At 42.2% G+C, this 26,827-nt stretch overlaps 1 protein-coding gene across 4 annotated transcripts in view; it reads right to left on the reverse strand.

Moving 5' to 3' along the window:
- Positions 1 to 16,729, reverse strand: part of mef2ca (myocyte enhancer factor 2ca) — a 35,060-nt gene extending 18,331 nt beyond the window's left edge. The window contains exons 1-4 of one of the 4 annotated variants that reach the window (XM_044174379.1): positions 16,512 to 16,729; positions 12,077 to 12,178; positions 3,850 to 4,017; positions 145 to 348 (exon numbers count right to left, since the gene is read on the reverse strand). In XM_044174379.1, coding sequence (XP_044030314.1) covers positions 145 to 348; positions 3,850 to 3,903 — 258 coding nt within the window. In that variant the 5' untranslated portion in view covers positions 3,904 to 4,017; positions 12,077 to 12,178; positions 16,512 to 16,729. Of the gene's footprint in view, positions 1 to 144; positions 349 to 3,849; positions 4,018 to 11,659; positions 12,043 to 12,076; positions 12,179 to 16,511 lie in introns of those variants that run through there. The other 3 variants (XM_044174377.1, XM_044174378.1, XM_044174380.1) reach the window with 3 other exon arrangements.
- Between the last annotated feature and the right edge of the window lie 10,098 nt (positions 16,730 to 26,827).

The following is a 26,827-nucleotide window of genomic DNA, read 5'->3' on the forward strand; positions in this document are numbered from 1 at the left end:
AATATTCACATTTAAGAAGCTGGAACCAGTACATATTTGGCCTATCAACTAATTTCTTTCGTTGATTGACCAATCAATTAATCGACTAATCGTTTCAGCTCTAATGCCGGTGCGTGTGTATTTGCGTGCGTGTGTGTTACTTACGTCCACGATGTCGGAGTTGGTCCTGCTCTCGTGGGGCTCGTTGTATTCGGTGTATTTGAGCAGAACTTTGTCCATGTCGGTGCTGGCGTACTGAAACAGCTTGTTGGTGCTGTTGAAGATGATGAGGGCGATCTCACAGTCACACAACACGCTCAGCTCGTACGCTTTCTTCATCAGACCGAACTTGCGCTTGGTGAAGGTCACCTGGAGAAAAGAGAAAGGTCAAGACGGATAAAAGAAACTATATCAAATGTCTTTATTGGTGGATTCAGATGCTCTCTCTGTCGTGCATGGCTCTAGTCTTACAAGCTCTCATCTGATTAAAGGGACGTTCGGAAGCATTATTAGCTGTTAGCTGGTTTAAAAAGGATAACAGCAGTGATATTGTATGTTGTGCAAACTATGCCACTGTGTGTTTTTTTAGTGGGTTTTTGTGCATCTATGTCCAGACTGAAACTTCTCAGCAACTATTGGATGGATTGCCATGAAGTGTTGACATTCGTGGTCCCCAGAGGATGGAGCCTACTGACTTATGTGATCCTCTGACTTTACCTCTAGCACCTTCTTGGCTTTTAGTGAAATATCTTAATTATTAAATGTATTGTCATGAAATTCGGTTCAGATATTCATGACACTCAGAGGATGAATCCTGTTGACTTTGGTGATCCTGTGACTTTTCATTTAGCGCCACCATGAGGTTCACATTTGTGGTTCAGAGTGAAATATGTCCCCAACTATCGGATGGTTTGTCACGAAATTTGGTTCCAGACGTTCATGTTCCCCTCAGGATGAACTGTAATAACTTTGCTGATCCTCTGACTTTTAGCGCCATCATCAGGGCGACATTTTATTTAGTTAAATACTTTGGTTTATGAAAGAAGTAATGACGTTCCCATCAGCCTCAGCTGTACTTTGTGTTTAGCGCTAATTAACAAATGTTAGCACGCTAACACGCTCAACTAAGATGGTGAAAGTGGTAAACATACCTGCTAAACATCACCATGTTGGCATTATAACTGGTAGCATGATGCTAGCATTTAGCTTAAAGCACCTGCAGTGAGTGCAGCCTCACAGAGCTGCTAGCATGGCTGTGGACTCTTCCATTTGTTTCCATTCATTTCAGTGCAATATGAGGAGATGCAGTGCAGACCGTTAAAATCAATCTACACTTAAACGACATTACCACACATAAATAATGTAACTAAATGCAGACTTAATGTTCGCTGTGATGGATTACACAACTCATGCAAGTTTCAAGAGTCTGCTAATTGATTTTCAATACTTCACTGAAAAGAATGGAAACCAATGGCTGCCTAAAACTGTAGGAAAAAATAGAAAATGGACAGCAACTACTGTTTGTGTTGGGCTTGGGTTTTATTTTTGCATCAGTTCTGATCCCCTCGAACTCATCACGTTCATTCCTCAGACAAAATAGGCTCGACAGTTCAAGAAACACGACAGGTTGTAAACAAGCAAACAGTTTATACAGATCATTTAAACCACTTTATTTGGAGGCAAAACTGAAAGTGAGCACACCTGAGAGGTTTTTAATAATCCCTTATTGCACAGGAAAACTGTGCGCACACTACGGTAAGTACAGTAGGTCAAAGTTGAAGCAGGAAGTCGGTCTGTGATGGATGTTTACAACAGACAGTTTAGATCATTTTACTGTTCACCGTTATTTTTTCTTCTAAATAAGTTTGATTAAACTGAAGGTTCGTTTCCAACCTGTCTGACTGCTCGTGTTTGTTGCCCGGTTGGAGCTGTTTTTAGCGATTTACCCAGATCTCGGCAGTTAACTCGCAAAGTATGATGTTATTATAAGCAGAGCTATGAAAATAAAACTTAAGTTGTAGTAAACTGCAGTTTCCCTTTAAACCTACATGACTGTAACAAAGGAGCTAAAACTCATAAACACACTGGTATGCTCCTTTAAAGATAAAGCCCCCCCAAACACACACACACACACAGAGTCCAGGGAAGGACTGTGACGAGGTCAGTCCTGCCCTGCTATGGGGGTCAGGAAGCATATGTGCCTGCATTTCCTGTCATAACAGGAAGAGAGGAACCGCTCCCCCAGACAAGACTTGTGTGTTTGTGTGACAATGCAGCTGAGCCCCATTGACAATAACCTCTCACTACTCAGTTGTCACATCTTTTGCAATGAGCTAGCAGGCTTTGGTAGACTCACATACAGTCACACAGCCACAGCTTGTGAGGATCATATGACATGATATCACCAGTTTGAGGAACTATTGTGTGTCTGTGGCTGGTTTAGTGTGTGAGGGAGGAGGGAGACCGAGTGAATCAAAGTGTTTAAAGCCCTTTTCAGACATCGAATATGTAACACTGGCTTCATCTTTCTTTTTTGTCATTCAGACGTTAATGTTTCTTACAGCTTTATTCAAACATGACAGGCCATTTACGGAAAGACCCCACGTGATATTCACCGCCTGTTACACGAGAGGAAGAGGTATCACCGCTGGAAAACAGCGATGAGTTGAGAAGTTTAATGAAACGTGCTGCATCACTGGAGGATTTTAAAGACGACGCGAGACGCTGGCTGCCCCTTCTCTTTAGTGAATCCCCAAATAACATTTTCTCATCAATTTCATATTTTACTAGATATTTAATTCTGCTGTCTATGTTGTAACAGCGAACAGTGCACAAGCACTAAATTGGATATTAATTTATTTACTCATGCAGCTGTCACGCATGAAAGTTGACAAAATAAGGTGGGAGACAGCTGGTCTTATTATTTTTGTGGTTTTCGTGAGGGGAAAAATGTTTCTTACAAACTGATCTGACGAAAAGAATCTCAACAACTTAAATCATCTCATTCACAGTGTTTCAAAGTGTATTCAGCTGATTTTCTTTGAGCAGAACTGGGTGCTCAGACAGAACGCAAAGCAAATTTTAGAGGCGGCACGATTTAATACGAGGGTGTAGCCCCTCATTCGTCCAGGAGTGGTCCATCGTAGAAAAGGTTTCAGTCGTAGTCATCTGGACGCTGTTTTCAGAATCAAGAAGTTTCGGCTCCGGAAGTCATTCTCAATTGTGAAAATGGTCTGAGAACTCGGAAATTTAAGCTACTCTGTGTTGCTTAGGCCCCACCCTCAGGGAGGAGTCTTCCTGAAACAGCAGACACTCAGGAAGACTACGGTCTAGATGACTACGACTGAAACCTTTTCTACCATTTAATACGAGGTCAAAGGGAAGACGTGATTAGACGCAAATTGGCCCGGGGCGGCACGACTTGACCTGAAGATGTGCCCAAGCGAGTTTAAAACCTTTCAGTTTAAGCCAATTTGTGCTTAATCTGGGCTTTACGAATCTGTTTTATAAATGTACGGAGACGAGAGGAAAAAGGAGCGAGACCGGAGGCCGAGCTGTTGCTAGCTAGTTCACAGCTAACGTACTGTCGGTACGGTTTGTTTGGGCCGAAAACACTATACACACTTGCTGATGTTTATGTGAGAAATGTCTTGCAGTGATTTTAATCAGGTGAACAAGATGCACATTTAATCTCTGACTTTGTGCTGCCGCCGCCTTTACGTTCATCTGACGGCATTTAATTCGGACTCGTGTCGAAGCGTTACGGACACGTTACAGGTCCGACCTCAACAGACTGCTGACCTTAACGACGCAGTGACTCTGAGGTTTATTCAGACATGAGATCATCGTGCATGTCTTCTGGATACTTACATGTCTGTTCCGTTCGTCCATAATCCGTGCTATCTGAATCTTTTTTCTCCCCATCTTGGCTGTTTTATTTTTTGGTTTCCCCTCTTTTTCCACAAACGTTTTCTCTTCTGGCTCCTTTGATTGACTTCCAGCTGCTCACAGTTTTGCACTTTTCAATCCTGCTGGCTCCTGCAAAAGACGAAAAAACCCCAACAATCATTAGGGTTAAAAACAGTAGAGCGTGCCCGCACATGGATCTCTGGAGGAGGATAAACTGGTTTAAGGATTCTGTGTCACACTTGTGACGTGTCAACATTTCCACAGCAATGAAAACGACAAAAGAAGCAAAACAAAACTCAAACAGAAGCATGTATGAACACTGCGTTTAATTCAAAACGGATTGCGCGTGGGTGTCACGTCATGCTATAATGCAGAGTGCAACCGCCATGCCTGCACAGACAGGCAACATGTTATCCGTTTGCATGCCTGTTCATTCACTGCTGCTGTATCCCCCTGACACACCCAGAAACCGAGCTTCCTCAGGGGGGTTACTGAGCCCTGAGGAGGAAGTGAAACAACCAGGCGTATCAGAATGCAAATAATAAAGAGTGATGGGTTTGGCTCTATCGTGCGCTCTATAAAAAACATTTGGCGGTTTTGAGAAACCACATTTGAAGACAGGATTTTGTTTTTACCGCTTACCAGAAAACGTCCTGTCTGGGTGGAGCCGAGCAAGCGGGAAACACCTCAGTTGAACGTGATAGGCTGAGATTCAAGTCATTAATATATGTATACTGTATATATGGATAACAAAGGATAAGCTGTTATCGATAATGGACATTTCATAACGATATTAAAAGCCTCGGCGAGGATTTATTTTCCGCTGCTCTGCCAGATCACTTGTGGCTGTACGATGCTGAATTGTAACTACGTTCAAACAGACTGAATAACTTCCCGAGAGGATGTTGGATCCAGGGCTGGGTATCGTTGATATCTTGACTTCGATACCGTTTCCTGAACGATACTTTTGTCGATACCAACTTTGTAAAATCCATTTTAACTAAAGAAAATTTAATTAGGAAGCTGTTCAAAGACCTGTTAGCAGCTGGAGGAACTGTTTTTACACTGTGCACTTTAATCAACCTGCATAACTGGACAAAAATGAAGAAAATGATGAAATATCTGCACAGTACTGGATTATAGAAAACCTATAAATAAATGTCAGAAGGAACATTAACAAACAGTATGGCAGCAGTACGCCATTGTAGCGTCTAGAGTGCCTAATCCAAAGAAGAAGAAGGGAATGACAGGTGGGTGATGTTTGTGGTACTGGGAAATGGTGGCAGAGTGAGACCTCGTACTTTTAAAGAGCAGCAGGGTCTGACAACAGTCCACCGTGTCAACTTCAGGAGTATTTCTCTCCGTTACCTGCCGGTCTGTAACGTTAAGCAACACCACGTTTGCCGTCAGAAACGCTCTCTGCCTCGGCGCCAGGTCATCCATCCCCGCGGCGGCGAGGAGAGGCTGCGGCGGGGCTTTCATCTGTGGCTTTCGTCAGACGCTGCTCTGGCTGGCTAACGAGCAATGTTCACTTAAGTTATCTGTGCAGATAAGCAGCTAGCAGTAAAATAAAAATAACAGTGAGCCCCCTCCTGCATGCCTCTACAGCGTGTAACGTTAGACAGCCAATCACCAGCATTATTACATCTTGGTACAAGCATGCTGCATGCTTATTGGCACACTGATGCTGATGAGATTTACTCCTTAGGTATCGAAATTTGGTACCGAATGACAAGCCGTTTTTTGATGGTGTGTGTGTGTGTGTGTGTGTGTGTGTGTCAGCTCGTCTGCGAGGCTCTGTGACCTATGGTTACCCATAAGCCCCTTCTCTGCGTCTCTGTGCAGGTTCGCTAAGACGTTTAACATGTGCCTCCAGAGAAGCATAACTCCAGCGTCAGGGGAAGAGATCCTGAAGGCGAACAGTAAAATTATGACCTAAACATCCATCGCAGTTTACAGACCGACTTCCTGCTTCAACTTTTCAGTTTTACTTCCAAATACAGTGATATAGATCGTCCGACTGCTCGTGTTTCTTTACCCGTCATCACTGTCCCCGTGCTCCCAGATCTCAGCTATTACTTTGGTGTGTGTGTGTGTGTGTGTGTGTGTAATGTTATGACTGATAGACGTGACGTCCAAAAATACAAAAATAAGTCGTAATTAAACGGAACTTCCACATTGGCTTCCGGTTTTAACCGTGCTGCTGGCTGCTGTGTGTGTGTATGACACAAAGTGCATGATGAATTTTTGACCATGTGGAAACATCAGTACACACAAACACACTCTCTTTTTAGACAAAATCCCCCACAGCTGACCCTTTAACCTCAACACCGAACCCCTCACACGAGGAGGAGAAGTTTAAGAAAAGATGCCTACCATCCTCTCAATGTGCAGCAATGTGATATTCTCTATTAGCGGTTGTATTTTAAACAAATCTTTTGTTAATCTTTTGTGTGCCGCACGGCATGAAACACATGACCAGAACTAACAGAGCACACGGAAGTGGGAAAACGTGATAAACTGGTTAAAGGTTTAGATTAAAGACGGACCCGTGCAGGACTATCAGTGCTTGCAGTGTGTGAATGTGTGCGTGTGCCATGTGACCTGCGTCTTGCTCCTGAAGTGGAGCTTATGAGCTTGGGTCGCCGAGTTAACTGGATGTTCACACACGCTGAGACAGACGCACACAAACACAAACACACACACACACGGCAGGTTTTCTTGGCAGCTTTCCGCCGTCACCACAACAGGGCGGAGGAAGAACAGCCATGCTTGCTTTCAGGAGGTGGCGGCCCTCGGGCGACCGGATGAAATGGAGAAAGAAAGTGGGACTCGTAGAAGACGTAAGAAGACGACGCAGGTGTGAAGAAGTGCAATGACGGCCAATGCACTTCTTCAAACGTTGCTCTTTTGCTTTATCTCCATCTCTTAATCACCACCATCATCATTACTGACGTTATTAAAATGTTCATTAAACAAGGCTAGGGCGGCAACAGGCGATTGCTTTCATTATTGATTAATCTGCAGATTATTTGGTCTAAAAATAGTGAAAGATGTCCATCACAGTCCAAGGGTGACATTTATAAATGTCTCGTTTTGTTCCACCAACAGTCCAAAACCCAAAAGTATTCAGTCAACTATGATGTAAAACAAGGAATAACAGCAAATCCTCACATCTGAGAAGCTGGAACCGTCACATTTTTGGCGTTGTTGCTTGAGAAATCACTGAACGATTAATCGATTTTCTGTCGATGGACTTGTTTATTATTTGGCAAACCGTTTCAAACCTCATTTATGATACTATTTATGGAAGGCATTTATTCAGCAATGGCCGTTCAATGTATTTACATTCTATAATTGCATCTAAATATTCTGGAGTACATTTAATCGTCACTGGATGACTCCACATTTTCCTCAGATTATGTAGACAAGCTAGCACGGTCGTAGCGGTCCGTCAAGAGGGACGCTGATATACATGTTGCTCTTCTTCTTCCGATGTATTTCTGACAGAGAAACCACTCGAGACGCAAAACGCACTTACTGTAACCAACAGCAACCACAGGTGACGCCAAATCAACCAGCACTGAAATATTAAAAGGATCAGTCTGGTTATATTATTATGTTTTTATTATTGTCAACAAAGCCAACACTTGAATGTATCTACTAACAAGTAATGTCTGTGTGTCCAAAGTCTGATGGATCTTCTTCGTTTTCCAAAAACTATTAAAAACACATCAGTGAGCCGCACATGTTCCCAAACTCGCAAATGTGAGACTTTGCTGCTTTTCTCTGTTTTATATGATTGTAAACTGAATATTATTGGTTTTACATTGTTGGTCAGACAAAAACAAACAGTTTGAAGACGTCACTTTGGGCTCTGGAAACTTCAGATGCGCATTCTTCCCTGTTTTCTGACATTTTATAGACTAAAAAAATGAATCGATTAATTCAGAAAATAAGCAGCAGATCAATCACCGATGACAATAGTCATTAATTGCAGCCCCAATAAACTGCACTGTGTAATTTCCACCTCCTCTCTGTAATTTTCTGCCCCTTGTTTTAACGGATGAATATGAACTGACAGCTTCTGATATGAAGCCATAATTGATGTGTTTTGCCACAACAAACCGAACGCTTTGATTAAGCGGAGCGACGTGATACTATCAGAATCGTCTGCAGCGAGCAGCAACATGCCAGCCGGAGAGCATTACATAAATATCTAGCGTCTGAGTCACGCTGCCTGTGAGCCGAACTCGCTTCAGGAAAACAGTACAAGGATCAACACAGTTTAAATTTAGAGCCCTCGCAGACGAGCACACTCAGCATGTTGTCGTAAAAGGGAATTTTAGGCCAAACTGAGACATGAGATGTTGAGGGAAGATTGCATAAAACAGTAAAAATCAGTATGTGTGTGCGCTGCATCTGTAGGTGTAATTTAATACAGCGCTTGATCTTTTCCAGGTTGACAGCAAATCTCCACCCCACTCACCCATGCGCACAAACCTCCCTACTATTTATAGGCTCAGTGTAAAACAGAAGGACTCCAAAAATAAAAGAATGAACTTTTTACCCCCCTCAACAACAATACGACTGCTTTCTGGTTCACAGACAGAGAGAGCGACTGTCGAGCAGAGGAAGAGATGGAAACCAGCCATCTCACGCAGTCCTCGGCTGCTCCCCATCTTTCTCACTGCCTTGCCAATTATTTTCCACCACGCCGAACCTCAGAGAGAGAGAGAGAGAGTGGGGACTATGTGGATGTGTGCACCTGTTTGCATATGTGCTGTACGTTTTGTGTGTCTACACAGCGGAGAGCTAATGGGTGACATGTGGCAGTGCCCTTGTATTCCTTGGCAGGACAGTCTGCGTGTCTCGGTCTGGGGGAGGGTGAGGGGGTGTCAGGCTCTCCTGCATGGGGCACACAGACAGGATGGACAGTTGTGAATGGCCCCAGGACTTTCAGGAAGTCCGATGTTTAGTCTTTTTTAGACCTACCTGGAAATGAACTCTGAATCGATAAAAAAAAAAGAAAAGCAGACGAGGCAAAACGAGCTTCTTTGCAACCGAATGACAGAATATTTACAAGGAAAAGTTCAACATTTTGCGCAATAAGATTATTCGCTTTCGTGCCGAGAGCGAGATGACAAGACCGATACCACTCGCGTGTCTGTGTGCTAAGTATGAACCAGCAGCTGGCTAACTTTGCTTAGCACAAAGACTGAAAACGGGGGAAACGGCTAGCCTAAAAAGTCTTTTCTGTCATAAATACTAACAAGTATGGAAGCTAAACATCCAAACAGGATTATGTTAGGTTTATTTTATCATACCTAAATACTAATACTAGGGCTAACTAGCTCTGCACTACAATACAAGAACTGTTTCTTTTCATGTCTTCTACAAGACTCATCAACTGGTGAGGCTGCTGACCTGTTAGCTTGTTGTTAGCTTCAGTCTGTTAGCATAATATCATGTATGTATCATATAGAAAGAGTGCGGTCTAGACCTGCTCTGTAGGAAAAGTGCAATGAGATAACTTCTGTTATGAACTGGCGCTATATAAATAAAACTGAATTGAATACGTAGCCATCGAGTGCATATTTAAAACCCTTTTACAGGGTTTGTTTTTTTTTTTTTAAATCAAGTCAGCTGGAAATGTTAAAGCCGTTTTCAACCAACTCCTGGAGCTAATTTTAGCTTAATTAGCTAGCTAGCGACGATTAATAAAATCTGCCAATGACAGTTATAATTTCTGTCGCTGACTAGAAATGAGAAGCTGCTTTTGACTCCTCCTGTCTGAAATTGAGGACTCATTGTTTAAAAAAATGACTAAGAATTTTTATGGTAAATTCAAGTCAACTGAATGGAATAGTTCTGGGAAATAAACTGGAACCAGTGGCACACAAAACCCTCCTCTGTGTGAGACCCTCTGACCGGAGGCTACAGCACTAAACAATTTGTTGTGAACTGCCTTTATTACTGTGGGGAAGAACACGAAGTATATTAAAACGGAAGACGGCCAGACAAGTTCGAGCCATCCGTCCTCTTCTGTGGAGACTAGTGTTCGTGGCGGACATATTATCCTTTATGGATCGTATTCCTGTAAACACGGATTTACCTCTGGGCAAAATCATGGGGCTTTTCAAGTCAGCACGAGTACTTGAATACAGGCTAACACCTGACTTCCAAACAGCTGTGCGTTGTCAGAGAGCTGCACGAAGTTGTAAAAGTGCAAAAAGTATATCGGTCATGTTTGGATGGACGATATGAGGCAATGTGCCACTAAGTTCAAAGTGTATCAAACAAACACAGGCTAAATTACTGGTCAAAGTCCCTTTTAAGGTCTCAGATGTCGAGGCAGGTAACTGGATCTAATATATGTGGTTTGGTTAGGGATACCCCTCTATAAGCAGTGGATGAGTCACTGTGTGGCACAGACAGCGCACCACACACTCAGCATACGTGAATGATATCACACCGACGTTTGCAACAGCTTTATAGGACACAGCCTCTCTCTTCAGTTCAGGAACTCCAACTTTTGCCTTTTGCATACCGCCTTTTTAAAAGGGTTTAAGTCCACCACTGCTGTCGTCGCTTTAAAGAAACAGTTCGACATTATGGGAAATATGCTTATTTGCTTTCTTGCCAGGGGTCAGATGAGAAGATTGATACCACTCTCGTGTCCGTCCAGTAAATATAAAGCTGCAGTGCATCCTCGCACTGTTTCAGCTTGGGTGACATTATCGTCGCTGCGACCGTGGACGCAGCATATCTGGACACGCGTGCACGCCGGAGAGCCGAAGAGGGGAGGCAAAGATACTGCAAGAAACCTCCCTCCTTCTCGGAGTCATAACTCAGTCAGATCTGAACGCACAGACACGAAACTCACATTGAATCATTCAGTGTGACTCACACTTCCTGAGGAGATCATTATCTCTCTCTTCCATCCAGAATAAACATAAATCCACTTAGAAAATCAGAGAGAGAAACAAAAGACGCCTCAGAACTTGCCTGAAAATCTTCATGTTTTTAAGTTTTCTTCAGTCTCACAGTAATCCAGTGACAGCTGTCTGTACGTCCACGTGTCCACTGCAGACAGGAGCGGCTAACTGCTAATTCGGCTACTTTTAATGGAGCCAAAATGTGAATGGACTGCGACAAATCGCTTTACTATTTGCCTCTCATTCACGCACTCACTTACCAATGAGCCGCCGTGCAAGGCAGCTGACCTGCTCATCGGCAGGACACTGTGGACAGGGGGAGCCGGGGATCAAACCCTGTGATTAGTGGACGACCCGCTCTACCTCCTGAGCCACAGCCGCCCTAAACTTGTCGGGGGGGAATAGCAGTACTTGCCTGTTGCTGACATTACGACAGCACACTTCTCTCCAGATGACTTTATACAGATTAAAACCCTCACCAGTGCAGGTAATGTTAAAATCACCCCCACCTCCCCTCGAGAGGAAATCCAGTCTGAATGGGGCTTAAGCCACAAGGGAAGCCCTGTTCCTAAATTTGCCTATTGGCCCCCCAAATACCTAAATCCGGCCCTGACTGGTAGAAGTGCCCACAACTCACTTCATAAGTGGATATGGCCAGTACGACTTTTGAGGCGTCATAAGGAAAAAGCCTGGGAAACAGTGGTGAGGGGAGAGGACATTTAATTCTAACAAAGTCCCCGAACAGACTAATAATAAAACAGCCTGCGGATGAATAAGTGGATATTATGGTTTCCATCAATTACAAACTTTAAGTTTCAGTTTAAGTCTCTTACCAAGTGTCGCTGTAGAAAAGTAATACACTTGTTTTTTTTTTAACTCCTCACATGGCGCGACGGTCTGCGACACAAAAAGGTCCCGAGTGTTTCCTCCAGTCTCTGCCGGGTGAAGTCGACCGGTCCGCGGCTCCGCACAGAGCCCGTTAACCGAGCCGCAGCTCCGGACTCTAAACTACGACCTGACGGTCCAAACTAACCCGAGACTGGAAAAGAAGTTCCCCAGACGCAGAGAGACGGAAACCGAGACGCTTCCTCGGACTTCTTCCTCTGATGCGAGGAGAAGCTGCACGCAGAAACTTGAGGAAGAGGACGGAGAGGAGGATTATCCCGCGTCTGTTTGTTTCCTGTGGCGTGTCAGTTAAAGTGCGCGTGAAGCCCGCACCGCCCCGCACCGCCCCGCGCACCGAGGCTTACCTCTGCGCTCAGCTCCGCATGTCTTCACAGACTTCCTCTGCGTGTCTCCGTCCAGCGGTGAGTCTCCTGCAGCACGCGCTTCTCAGGCTTGTCAGCAAGCACCTGCACGCGTCAGGAGGCGGCATCATCATCATCATCATCACAGACGCACGTGCAAACGCACGCGCAGAAACACAGAGAAATAAAAACAAACACTAGAAAAGCATCGTGAGACACTGCGCGTGAAACTGAAATTAAACCTAAAGTAAAGAAAGAAACACATTTTGTATCTGTGTGTGTTTTCAACAGGCCCTGCTCTTCACACGATGAGAATAAACATTTATTGTGTGTCTGATCAGGTTCACCACTGCCTCTCAGTGGACACTTAACTGTTTACTTTCATTATCGATTAACCTGCCGATTACTATCTCGATTAATCGATTAATCATTTGTCAGAACATAGTAAAAAAAAAAGTTTCTCAGAGTCCAAGGTGACGTTTTCGTTTTTTGTCAGTCCAAAGCCGAATTTAGTTTATTATTATTATTATTATTATTATTGTAGAAGAAGAAAACCAGCAACCTAAGCTGAGGCTGTAGCAACAGAACATTTTTGCTTTAAATATCACTTTAACGATTAATCGATTATCAAAAAAGCCGCCGATTAATTTTCTGAATCACGTTTTGTTTGCAGAATTAAGGCGAGTTAATTTCCAGCCCGTCGCAACGTACACTTACCATAATAATACTTTAGAAACTTAAAAGGCACAATCCATATTCATACAGCAAAGGCAGCCTCAGACTGAAAATGTCAGACGCTGCTAACGCTCTCAAACTGACTGGCCGGTCTTAATGGAGTTATGTTAAATAATAACTCTTGTAAAAGGCTCTTATGTTGTTTTAGATACAAGAAATAATCTGTCAAAGTATTAATCAGCCAACAGTAATAGTTTACTAATAACATAATACTGCAAATAAAAACAAACTTTTAATTCCTGGTTTGTGAAAGGCCCGATGGGTACAATGACACCTCTGTTCAAAACCACGACCACAACTGTGAGGTTTTGTATCTCTTATATTACACACACACACACACACATTATTTATATATATATATATATATATATATATATATAAAAGGGTGGGTTCAGCAAAAGTTTAAGCGTCGCCTTGTTTTGCATTTGACTGGACAGAACGTTCAATTCATTTCAAAGAGAGACTGTTTGGTATTTGACCTTAAATACCATTAACAAGGGTTTTAAGCAAATATAAATCAGCCGGCTACAGCAGATATTGTATTTTAACAAAGCCATGTTGACACTGATCACAGTTCAAAATAAGAATTCACAATATCATCTTTAACTGTATTTTTTTTAGCAGAATTTGCACTTAAGGTGTTAGCGAAACTGGTACGATGCTTTCAAGCAAAGCAGAACACTTTTCCGAGCATGTTTTATGAAGGATTCCTGCAATATTATACATTTTTAATTCTTACTAAATGCATTAGGCTACAGGCTAACGCAGCGCTTGTCTCGATGCCAGAGAAACGTGTGTGCGCATGTGACACAGAGATAAATGGGAGATGAAGGAAGAGGAGGAAGTAGTAGAGGCAGAAAACAAAGAACAAACCCTCAAGACCGCGACGTATAAAACTGTGTGTGGGTCTGTGGGAAATATGATTTCACAAGGTCATCACCAAATAACTCTTAGATACTATTAATTCAGATTCGGTGTAGGTTTGACTCGTATTTCTCTGCTTGTGCAGGAAGACATTAGGTTAACTGCGTATACTAATTTTAGAGTTTCTTAAAGCTGCATTCATTTGTTTTTTTGGGGTTTTTTGGCCACTTGGGGGCAGCAGAAGAAGCTGCGAAACACTGATATATTCTCACCTTATAAAGTTGTTATGGTAAAGTTGTTATGGTGAACCACAGACTGTATAAAAAGATGGCCGACGCCCCTCCACTTCCTCCCACTGTACAAAAACGAGGCCAAAATATCCCGGATACGGGAGCAGCCATCTTGCGCTGGTGACGTCATTTGGAGTCAGAGTCTGCGTAGCAGTGACGGGGGTTGGCGCCGCGGTATCGAGGTCCCGCCCACCCACCCAGTCAGCCTCAGCTGCCAATCGTGACGTGACACCCCCTTTTTATAGCAATCAAATAACTAATTAGAACCACACTTATCAGAAAAATGAACACTTGAACAAACACCAGCGTGATAAGAACTACGTTAAATGACAGAAACCATCTCTGGGGAAAAATGTATTTGACGTGTAATTTGAGTTTTTAGTTTGGCTCATGTCCCATCCGCTAACATGGAGGGGGCGGGGTTTATGAAGTGTACTGCAGCCGGCCACCAGGGGGCGATCCAGATGTTCTGGCTTCACTTTGGGGAGCTGTCATGTCGTCCATCTTTAGTATTAATTTGGAGTCATTTTTCTGGTCACTCGACAAAGAAAAGTCAAATATTCTCCGTCTGTCCGCTCTGGGTTTGGTCTCCTGAGGGAAACATCCGGCTCTTTAGCTGCTAAACGCTCCGCTTTGTTCAGCAGCTGCTCTCTGACTGCGTCCGTCTGCCATTTGCTGCTCAGCGGCTCGTGAAGTTGATGAGAGCGCCGACACTGAACCAAAGCAGTAAAGATGCTGTAAAACCAAAACTAAACCGCTTCGTAGAGCTGCCGAGCTGGTGACGAATCTCTGCGGGTTCATCACATTACACACAGTCATTTGATCCATTGGTAATATAGAAATATTGATTAGTGCAGCTTGAATACTCCTTTACTGAACAGCCAGGGCTACATATAGTGAAACATATTCACAGGATTTTCCTCCTGTCATCTATGAGCAATCTTTTGATCCATAAGTATACTTAAACCTACATACTGTATATATATCATATACTAATAGAAGTTAAAGAGCTTTTTGTTATAACAAAAGCTCTTGGTGGTGGAGGAAGTACTCAGATCCTTTACTGAAGTAAAAGTACTAACAGCACACTGTAAAATACTCTGCTACCAGTAAAAGTCCTGGATTAAAGTGGATTAAAGATACTTAAAAGTATGTAATCATAATCAGGAAAAAGTGCTTAAAGTGTTAAAGCAGTGCAGCGTCCCTGTGGCTGCTGTGCTGTTATATATTCTATCATCAGGTTATTATTCCTCGTGCATTAATGTAAAGCAGGATGTTGCTGCTGCAGCTGGTGGAGCTGGAGCAAACACACACACATTTGTTTATATTATTATATCATTGTTTTACATTCAGTTACATCTGCAGGTGACTGCTACTTTTAACGTGTCTTGATATTGCCACAAACTAAAAACTTTATGCAAATTAAATCTAAAAAAATGTGTTCAGCAATTGTTTTTTGTTTAAATTGTGTTTTAAAAACATGCAATTCAAATAAGCATATGTTTTAAAATTCTGATTTAAATCACAAAATTCAGCTTCACTAATGCGCACACACACACACACACACACACACACACACACACACACAATCAAATTCAATAGACAAAACCTCTCGGCAAAATTCGAGATCAGAAAACATTATAAATTAATCTGACTAGCAGCACAACCTTTAAAAAATTTCAATCGCTGACTACAACAAACCATACAACAACTGTCAGAGGAAAATACAAACGCCCCCACACACCCGGCTGCTGCCTCACACAACAAACAATATTTAAAGCAGCACTATTCAATATGTTTATATTAACAATGGATCAAACGACGCGCTTCCAGCTGCAGCAGACAGCTGTTTCCAGATAAACAGAGCTGGATCGATAAATCGGCTGATACTAGCTTATGGCAGATATAGCGGTAGCCTATACGTCGGCCGATAAGTGACAAGAAATGTCTCTTCATTACACAGTTTGTCCACCAGAGAGCGCTGACAAGTTCATTTTTGTAAAATGTAAAACAGGTCAAAAATCTCTTAAATCAAAAACGCTTGCTTACATTATGTGTTTATCTAAAAACAAAAACAAAACGCTTATCAGCCGATATATCTTAAATATCAGTATCGGCTGCTGAGCAGCAAACAGCACGGGCGCAGTCAGAGAGCAGCTGGTGAACATAGCGGAGCGTTTAGCAGCTGAAGAGCCAGATATGTTTCTGAGGAGTTGGTGGAAACTAAACCAAAAGTAAACGGAAAGTGAATATTGGACTTTTATTTGTTGAGTGACATAAATAACTGTTTGCTAACACATTAGCCATAAAAACTTTATAGGTTAGTTTTGTGTTTATAGCTTGTTTCCGCTGCCCCCAAGTGGTGAAAAAAAGCAGTTATTCCTGCTTGCATTCAGTTTCCACATCCAACTTCAACTCTTTCTGGCTGTCTCGTAAACATGTTTTCCCTTCTTCCCTCCAGCAATATTTAAAATATTCCAACTGTGTCCAAGTTTCCTGAAGGTTTAATACCCATGCATCATCCGTCCCTCCTGTTACAGTTCACTCACCGGTGCTTTTTGTTCTGTCTTCACCTGGAAGGCTCCCCAGCAGCTCCAGCTGTGGGGTTTCTCAGTCAATCCCTTGTATCAAACAAGAAAGGATTTTAAAAAAAAAGCAAGTGAAAGAAGCGATATTAAGCCAGACCAGCTGGCTTACAAGAGGGGGGACCCAGAACTGGGCTGCGTTTGGATCTGAGCTCAGTCCGCACTGAGCAGAGGTAGTCTTCACTCGTCAGACCCTGACGCTCAAACACCACCCCCTCCGTCCCATCAACGCGCACACACACACGCACACACGCACACACACACACACACCTCTCTTACACTCACAATCGTGCAGTCGTACCCTGTGACCTCCTGTGTCCGAGCTGGCCGGTCTGTGGAGGAGCCTGGTCACCTGTCGTTGTCACTCGCGGTATATTTAGCTCTGAGGTGTCAGTGATGCTGCCTCTCTGTGTGCATGTGTGTGTTTCAATATGTGTGTGTGTGTGTGTGTGTGTGTGTGTGTGTGGGAGAGAAAAATGTGTTGCTGACACTCGGGGCCTCCATGGGCCTTGGTGTAAGAGCCCAGGATTACTGCTCCAAAGACCGTCGGCTCTACACATTACACATGCAGAGAGAGAGAGATCAAACCTGCGAGCATCTGCTTGGCGGAGGCTTACTCTCAGCTGTCCCCTCCTGTCAGAGGGAGGAAAGGGGACCAGCAGGCTTGGTTGACTTTGATGATATACGAATCCATCAAATATCGGCGCAGAAACGTGGCGGACTCTTTGAAAAGCCCCAAAACAACCCCCCCGCCCCGCCCCGCCCCAGGCAAACAGGCAAGAGAGCTGACACACCTCCCTCCGGGTCAGGTCACACAACACCATGTTCTCAGTAGGTGTGTTTCCGTCCACCTGCTTTTATGTGCATTTTCAATTTGCGCATTAAAAAAACGGAAAGTGGAAACGCCGAAATCTCAAAATATCGCAAAAATAAAAAAGTTTTTTCCTGAGGTGGAGTTGGATTATCGAGAAAAGCTAAACCTGAGTGCAAAGGAACCAGACTCAGCGAATAAATGCTGACGTACACGAAGCATGTGAGCTAAACTTTCACTGAAGAGCTGAAAACATCAGCTCTGTGTGGAGCGATGAGGAGGCCGTAACCTTCCTCACATGAACACATGAAACCAACAGAAACGTCATGTTTCCATGGAGCTCTTTTAATGACATCATCTCGTGTCTTCTTCTGCGATGGTTCAATGGCAGCGGCTGGAAAATTAGCTCCACTGGCTGTTTATCTCGAGGAACCAACTCCAAACGAGCATTCATTCGCATTTTCTTGAATCCGTTAAAATTTGCGATACATTTGGATGGAAAGCTGGCTATTGTTACGGCGAAATTCAGCCGCACGTCTTCTCAGAATATGTGATTTAAAAGCTTGGGGATTAGTCGCGGGGCTAGCTGGCGAGCCAACCGCTCACATGCTAGCCAGCCAGGAACATGCTGTTTCTAGTCGGTCAAAGCAGCTTATTTTCTCTGGACTGGGCCGTTTACATTGTACTTCAGTTCATTCAATTAAGAGTTTACCGTCTTTTCTTGAAGAGACGTGGTTTGTAGATAGTTATGACACCGGAGACAATGGTTCAAATAAGTCTTTCGAATAAACTGTGAACTTGTTGTCCTCTCAGCTTTTTTCCTCTTCAAGAAAAAACGGAAAACTCTTTATTGAACTGCTCGTGGTGGGACTTGTTGGGTCTCTGTAAATAATATTATAAAGAGTTCGGTCTAGACCTGCTCTGTAGGAAAAGCGCAGTGAGATAACTTTCGCTAAATAAATAAAATTGAATTGAATTAACTGACGTGCAATCCTGAGAACAAAATGTCAGTAAAAGCACAGTCCAGAGAAAATAAGAGGCTCAGAGAGCTGACCGACTAGAAACAGCATGTTCTCGGCTGGCTAGCGTGTTAGCGGTTAGCTTGCCATCTACAGTAGCCCACCAAGTAGCCCAGTGGGCAGCCCCCGAGCTTAGAACCGCATACTGTCCTTTTGCCTTAACAACGAGAACATCATGGTTTTGTACGAAGTGACCCAGGGGGATGTGTGTCAGCTGGAACTAAAGTCCTGAACCATGTGGTAAATATGCGGGCTATAAAACCAACAATGAGCTAAAAGAGGCTACCTCTCTTCTTACCACAAGCGATTCCTTTCACATGCATTTATTTGGTTCAGTGTTCGATGTATGAAAAATATTGATTAATGAGCTTTAAAGCAGCACACGCGGTATTTTACCTCCTGACTGTCAACAGCGACTGGTCCACACTAGACTGGACTCATTTAACTTGGTCTCATCGTGTCCAAATCAAAGGTATATTTGGCATAATATTCATTATGTAGTGTGCCTTCATGTGCAGTTGATGTCCTTCTGCCACTAAAAGCAGCTTACCGGGAGCCTCCATGCTTCCTACTGCAGGTCAGTGAGTTTCAGTCAGCGAGCACCTGGTGATGGAGAGGAAACAGTTGAAGCGTGAACGATAATTCCACCTGAAAATAAATTTTGCGCATGATTTCTCTCCTACAACGCGCGGAGTCGGAGACGAGGGCAGGTTGTTAGCGTTCAGGCTCGAAGGAACGTGTAAAATGTTTTAATTTCCCCACCGTTTGTTTGCATCCATCCTTTACCACCTCCTGAAAAAGAAATATGCTGTTCATTTACACCCCCCCCCCCCACCAACGGGCTGTTTAGACTCCTGTGCATCTAGACTTGAGGAAGGGAGGAAAGGGGGAGGAAATGAAAAGAGTTGGGAAGGAGGGGAAAGGCTAACAGTGATTGTTTGTACTTCACCCTGTCTTCAGGAAGCCGGCAAAAGCACGGAACTGAAATTGAATTATGGCAGATTTAAGTTCTGGCCCGTTTAGAGGTTGAAACAAACCTTCAACCATCATCTGACTGAAGCCTCAGTCGTCGTCCACCCCCCACACACACACACACATTGCTACCTTTCAGAGTTTAAATGATTCATTACAGTAGATCCATTTTTACTTTAACGTGTTGACAATTTGAGCATAGGGAGGAGTAATTCCCCAAGTACAAGACATCCAGTAAAGAGAGAGATTTTACTGGACCTGAATCATTTTGGGTTTCTTACCTAACGAACATCGTGGAGCCGAGGCACGGTTATCTGTTTAAAACATTTAGCAAACAGAGGAAGTGCCATCTCTGCTGGAAGTAATAAACGTTATGCTCCTGCTTTTGCAGACTTAAAACAACTGACCTGCTGTTACTCAGATTTACTGACTGAAATTTTTACCAGGTGGTTCATTGTGTGTTTTGGCATCGGAGAACCAAAAGTGAGCGAGCTCTGACCGGCGATTTCGGCGCTGCAGCACAGTTAGCTTCGGCCGAGTGTCAACCATGGATGTATTATAAGAACTGGCTCACAGACTCGCAGATGGCGCCCAGTCACTTCAATAAAAACTGCGCATAAGCCGAAAAGTTTTCTAGCTTCTGCGTTGTGCGGCCCACTGCACATGCTCATTAGTGTTTCTCCCGCTGGCCCCGCCCACACGTTCCCGCTCGGTCCATAGACTTCACTTCAGGATGACGCCACGCAAATAAAAACCATTAAATATAAAACCTCCATAGATTAAAAATTGTCGAACGTTTTACAGACATCTCTTTTATAATGGAGGTCTGTGGGAAAAATACTTTTTGGCGCCGTATCAGCTCTCTTCATACATCCATGTTATCAGCCCAAGTACTGACGAATCAGTGGAAGTAAACAAGCTGCCGTTACTGCGGCGGCATCCAACTGGGAAACCTGCGCAATAACACTATAATGTATTTAACTTTAACAGCTTTTGCCACGAAATATGTTAAACTAATATATTAATTGAAATATGTCTTTTGTCCTCTAGAACAACACATAGAAATGTTTTCTTTTGTTTGTCTGCACCTTCCAAAACCCACAAATCAAAAATAAAACAGTTTTCTGATCTTACACCGCTGTGGTTAAGGTTTGGTTAGGTTTAGGCACAAGAACGACTCGGTTAGGGAAAAATCATGGTTTGGGTCCAAATGACTCCTTTGTTAAGGTTAGTGAATGATCGCGGTTAAAAGAAACCAACGTTGACTGGACACACCTGGTGCTCTATGAAAGTCTGGAGGTGTCAGGAAGGGGGCAAGCACTTTTTCACACCACTGTATGTTTAAAAAAAACTCCATTAGTTTTAAAAACGTATTTCACACTGTCGAAAGCTCGCAGCTAGAACATTTTATTAAAATACATTTTAAATTCAACATATTCTGATGGAACATCGGAAAAATCTGTCTGATGAAGAATCTGATTAATTTTAAATGCGAATGTTTAAAGTTTTTCCAGATATTTCAGTTAGTATTGTTTCTAATTCTTTTGTGTGTGCTTTGTATTTGTATAGATTTAACATTCGGGGACAAGAGGGCTAATTTGTTCCTCAATATGTTATCTGAACGTTAAACAAATATAACAATATTGTGTCCTACTGAGGGACACTTATCAGAGAGTAGAGGTCTGCACGTCCTACGGTTTCAGGGTTTACGTCTTCTTGTCTCAGTAAAACGATGCCTGCATGTACAGTATGTGCGTGCAGTATGTGTGTGTGGAGTCCATATGTAATGTTGAACTCTGTGTGTGTGTGTGTGTTTGCCTGTGTGCATCCATGCTTACTGTCTGAGTAGGCAGATAGTGTAGGAGTTGGATGAGGTGTCAGAGAAACATAAACAAGCAATGACAGAAGCAATAAGCTGAGTGTGAAGAGAACCAGATGTGTGCAGAGAAAGATCCTGAAAATATTATTACTGGAAGCAGAAAGTCTTCAAACATTCGTCTTTGTCCACCTCTTCTTCAACTTTTCTCCATCTGATGGTCAGCCCAGAGAGCTTCACTGTACCTGAACTCGATCAGAAACTCAAGGAGCATCTCGCACTTTACCGGGCTCTGATAACGCGACTCTGACATTTGCTGTTTTTCAGACAAACATTACGGTGTCTTTTAGTTTACCGAGCGTCGGATAAAGAGCGCTACAGTGTGGTGTGGGCTGGGGGAAGCTGGGCTGTCGGAGAGATAGAGTTACCGTGAAAGCCATGAGCGTGTGTAAACTAATCCATCCTCACCCAACTGCCAGGCATAGTCCACAATCCACGGCATTTCTCGAGGCATTCCCTCCTCGTGTCTGTCGACTCCCCTCGTATTCCTTCTCCGTGAAGGAAGTCAAGAGTCAAGACCATTTCTGTTATTTTTGAAAAGTAATATAATACAATTTGTGTAATAATTTATTGTAAAGAAGTGATTAAAAACAGCTATAATGTCATTGTACACTCAAAGAACAAGCCAAGATAATTAAGTATATACAATTACATTTGAAGTTAAGAAAATAAAGCAAACCTTGCTTGGTTTCCTAAATTTAACAGATTTTACAGTGTATATTTTATATGTTATTGTATATTTATTGTATGCACAGGCCCAATATTCACTTGCATTTTAATACTTTTATCATATTTATTTATAGGTTGTATCCTTTATATTTATTTTTCTTATTTTACTCTTATTCTAATTATTATTCTTTATCGCACACGAGCCTTTATAGCACAACCTGCATTTCACTACACATACTGTATCAACAATTATTTTCATTATCGATTAATCTGTTGATTATTTGATTTATTAAGTCCATAAAATGTTCCCGGAGCCCAAGACGACGACTTTAAACGTCTCGTTTTGTCCGTCCAACAGTCCGAAACTCAAAGATCTTCAGTTTACGATGATACAGAACAGAGAAAAGCAGCTGGAAGCAGTAAATGTTTGGCAGCTTAATAACTGACGGAAACAATTAATCGATTATCAGAATTGCTGACGATACATGTTATGTCGGTTGACAAATCAATTAATCGTTTCAGCTATAATGTGCATTACAGGGCTGCAACTATTCCTTATTTTCATGTTTAATCTGCCGATTCTTTTTTCCAGTTGATCGATTAATTGTTTGGTCTATAATTGTCAGAAAATAGTGAAAAATGTCCGTCACAGCCCAAAACCCAAAGATTTTGTTTTCATCACCTACTTGTATGTACAGAACATTATAATTAAATCTTCATTATTACTTTTCTTTGATCAACTTTGTCTTCCTTGTTTTTAGCTGTATGTCTGTTTATATCTTGCTGTTGTAACTGTGTGTAACACCGAGAGCGACTTAAAACCGGATTCCTCGTGTGTGTTCACATGCTCGGCCACTTAAGCCGATTCTGATTTACTTCTTTAGAGTAACATCATGGAACGAGTAGAAGAGTCTGCTTCCATGATACTTTTCTTTTGTGAATTTAATGTTGTTGATTTTTTGAATTGAGTGTTGTTGTACTGTAATTATTGTATTTGTGTTATAGTGTCTTTGTGTCTGGGGGAGGGGGAGCTGGAACTGAATTGCATGTAAAATGTAAATAAAAATATTGAAGGACGCTTTAAAATAAGGAAAAAGTTACAGATTAATTTTCTGTGGATCAACTAATCGATTAATCGGCTAATCACCTCAGCTCTGTTACAATACAATCTAAAAAGGGAAGAATGAATGAAGAAGAAACAATATATAATTTGAAAATGTTTGAATAAAATTTAAAAACACCAACGAGCTGCTTAAGATGCCGATCATTGGTCGAGGTCATTCTTACAGGAAGGGTCAAAGGTCACGGCCCCCACCTGGACACTGGTGTCACACTCCCAGCAGACACATGTCATAAACACTCATCCTAAATACCGACATCTCTCTCCGCCGTGACTACGTGAGGATTTATTTTATCATCATTCGCAGTTTCTCTTACATTACAATCATCCTGATCGTTTCTATGTAAATGGAAAATGGAGGGTTGTGGGTGCATGTGAGTTTAATGCCAACACGCCATCACAGATGTAACCGAACCTGGCAGTAAACAGCCCCCCCATGTTCCCTTGTCTCACTAAGGGTCGGAGGGTAAGTGTTGTCACATGGTCGGCATAACTCGCCTAATGACTGACAGCTGGACACAGGAGTTGAACTCTGGTTACCAATGAGACGGTTTGAAGGCAAACATAAGGACGCGTGAACCTACAGCAGCGATTCACTTTAAAGGGTAACACTGTGAAAACTTTGGTTGATTCAGAGCCTCGTCTCCGAGCACTTATTTCATCCTCTTCTTACTAAAAGTATTGTACCAGCCGTTTTTGTTGTCCAAAAAACAAGTATGGGACTGTACCAAGGTTTTTAGGGTGGGGAGGGGGGCTGAATCTTATCTTAAAAAGCAAGTCCCTCCCCAGTGGTGCCCGACTGAAACTGGGTTTTTGAGACCAATACTGATATCAATATTTGAGAGTTAGATAACGATATATATCGGCCGATGATAATTTACGTATCCCTTCGATTTTTTACATTTTTTTTATTAAGAATTATGAGAAAAGATACACACCGAGCGGGACACTTTACAAAAATCTCCCTGTCAGAGCTCTCTGCTGACACTGTTTCTAAATTACTTAAAACCTAGTTTTCTGTTCTGCAATTTTAAAGTTATTTTTGGAAGTAACAAATTACATTTACATTTTTTTTTTACATTACATTTACATTAAGGTTGTACTACTAGCTACTTGTTAATTACTTACTTTGTTGTAATTGTGAAGTGGTTAATGAACATTTATAGTCCATGGCGCACACAAAAGGCATTTTTTGGACCTAACTATGCTCTCTAATTGCCCTGTAATTTAGTCAAGACAATGATCTGTACAGCCATTTGTTTACGCTCTCTGCCAGTGTGCACATGCTGGATATTCATTAATAGGATGGCTGACAAAAGGAGTATTGTTCCTCAGTCTTCACTGTATTGACTACTGCAGTTATAGTGAGTCCTCAAACGCAATACTGTCCTACAAAGGCAGAGGGAAGTAACAACAAAAGCAGCGAGAAGTTGAGAAAAAGGGGTTTCAAATGTTCAGGCTGACCTACAAACTGCGTAAACAGATTGAAAGGTTTTAAAGCCTTCATTTTATGCCTTTTTGTGCATTATTTATTTAAAAAAAGATTACCATAGGACCTACATAATATAGTTGCAAAGTGGGAGAAGCTAATTCAGACGCCTCTGGTTCCGGATGTAAAAGTCCAGAACCAGACATGGTCTTTTCCATGAACACAGTTTATGGAAAAGACCATAAACGCTCTTCTACAGTTTGGACGGACGTGAAACTCTCCCGATTCAATCATTAGTACAAAAGATTAAGAACTCGGTTCGAAAGTATCTGGTTCTTTGGTAAAAAGCCGAAGCTACAAGCGTGTGTACATTAAAAACTCTCAAGGTGAATTTCGGCAAGAAACATCCAATCACAGAGCTTAAAATTCAGTTTTGTGCGCCGCTATCGGCGGGTGGAAACTAAAGATGACCGTGCTGATATAACTGGAAACAATCTGCAGCTTAAATCAATTCCTTTTCAATTCTGGGTTAATTGTGGATGAATTCAACTATGACTGGCTTCTTCTCCATGGCAACGGCGCCCGAGGCTCATGGGTACTGTAGTATTTAGAGCTGTATGACCAAAATTACAGACAAAACCTGATTTCTCAGAAACAGAGTTGGAATAATTACAACTGGTGGCCATAAAATAAACCTATAGGTTCAGTAACATTCAGGATATTGTTTAAAGAAAAAATTTTATGGGAATACAGAGCCAGCGAATCTTCCAATTTAATACATTTAAATGTTATTTAAAAGTACCTTAACCAAACCAAACCTCTAAACTAACTGCGCTTTAGCTGGACTAGCTAGCTTTTTTTGTTTTGTTTTTAGTCATTTGACTAAATGACTAAAAACAGCTGCTGTTTTATTTGTCAACAAGGAGGCGCTCAAGGATTATTTAAAGGCCCTAATGATGACCTTTCGAACACTGGGGGTAACAAACTCAATTATTAAGATGCAAAAAAACAAAAAAACAAAATCATACATAATACTTAAAAAAAGGTAGATAGTGCAATCTGTCTTTGGATAATATTCAGGGAACGTGAGGGAAAACAGAACCCTAACTTATAAGTTAAAGTTCATACAGTGATGCATCTCTATTTTGCTGTGTCTACTCCATCTGCTATCAATATAATCTATTAATCTACAATTTGATACATTTAAATATCTAATTTAAAAGTACCTTAACCACACTAAATCACATTAATTCAGCTAGCTTAGCGGAGCAGAGTAGCTAAGTTTTAGCCTGACTAGTTACGCGTTTTTGTTTGTTTTTCTTCATCATGACATCATGATTTAGCTGCTGCCTCATTTAGTTATGTTATGTGATGACAAACTGAATTGCCAAGATGCTGGTTCATCAAAATTAATATTTTTTCATTACTGTTTGATGGGAAAAGCAAGTACATTTAGTCTTTACAAGACTAGCTGTAGCAACTAGCTGTAGCAATCTCCCTAGCTAGCTTTAACTTAGCTCTCATTGCTTTAGCTTTAGCCTAGTTACTACAGTCTGGTTTTTAGCTCTGTTTTGTAGTTGTTGTTTTTTTCTAATGTTACATTCTGTTTTCACGGCAGTTATACATTTCTATAAACAGACGTCCAAAAGTCAGATTCTGGTTTTACAGCAGCTCAGTTGTGACAAAGGTTTGGCTTCCTCTGCACTACTGTAAAGCCTTTTGTTTACGATCTTGTTAGTGGGTTTTATCTCGGGATATTCATTAACAGTATGTTGTTTCTCAAGCTTTCCTGCAGAATCCACAAAGTCAAAACGACTCCAGTGTAAAACATCAGTAAATGTGCCCTCATCCCATTAGCCCAACTAAATCTGGAGCCTAAGCTAACCTATGCTATTACCCCTAACCATAGAGCAATCAGACCCTGGCGAGGTCCGCTAGACTGATGTATTTTTAGATTCTCATCAACACAGATGATTACTAGCAATACAAAAGAGTGTGTGTGTGTGTGTGTGTGTGTATGCAGAGTCATATAGTGCAAACCACAGGGGGGCGACTTAGAGGTTGTAACTGGGGAGGAACTGGGTTGGTTTATTTCTGGAGCATGTGTTGCTCTGGTCCAGGGACCAACAGCTGAGCATGTGCCAGTGCAAGGGCAAGTCACGATGTCTATCCCTGCAGTAATGACCAGATGCAGGTTCCGATAATCAACATTGGTGCTGACCTTCAGCCTGAGCGCGCACACACTCTGCAAACACAATCCCTGCAGTGTGTGTGTGTGTGTGTGTGTGTGTGTGTGTGTGAACATTCATACAAGATAGTGTTTCTCAGCCTTTTACTTCTGCATCACTTTCATTTGTCTCCCTCAGAAACTTCAAACCTCTATT

Source organism: Siniperca chuatsi, linkage group LG18, assembly GCF_020085105.1.
Source record: "Siniperca chuatsi isolate FFG_IHB_CAS linkage group LG18, ASM2008510v1, whole genome shotgun sequence".
NCBI classification, from domain to species: Eukaryota; Metazoa; Chordata; class Actinopteri; order Centrarchiformes; family Sinipercidae; genus Siniperca; species Siniperca chuatsi.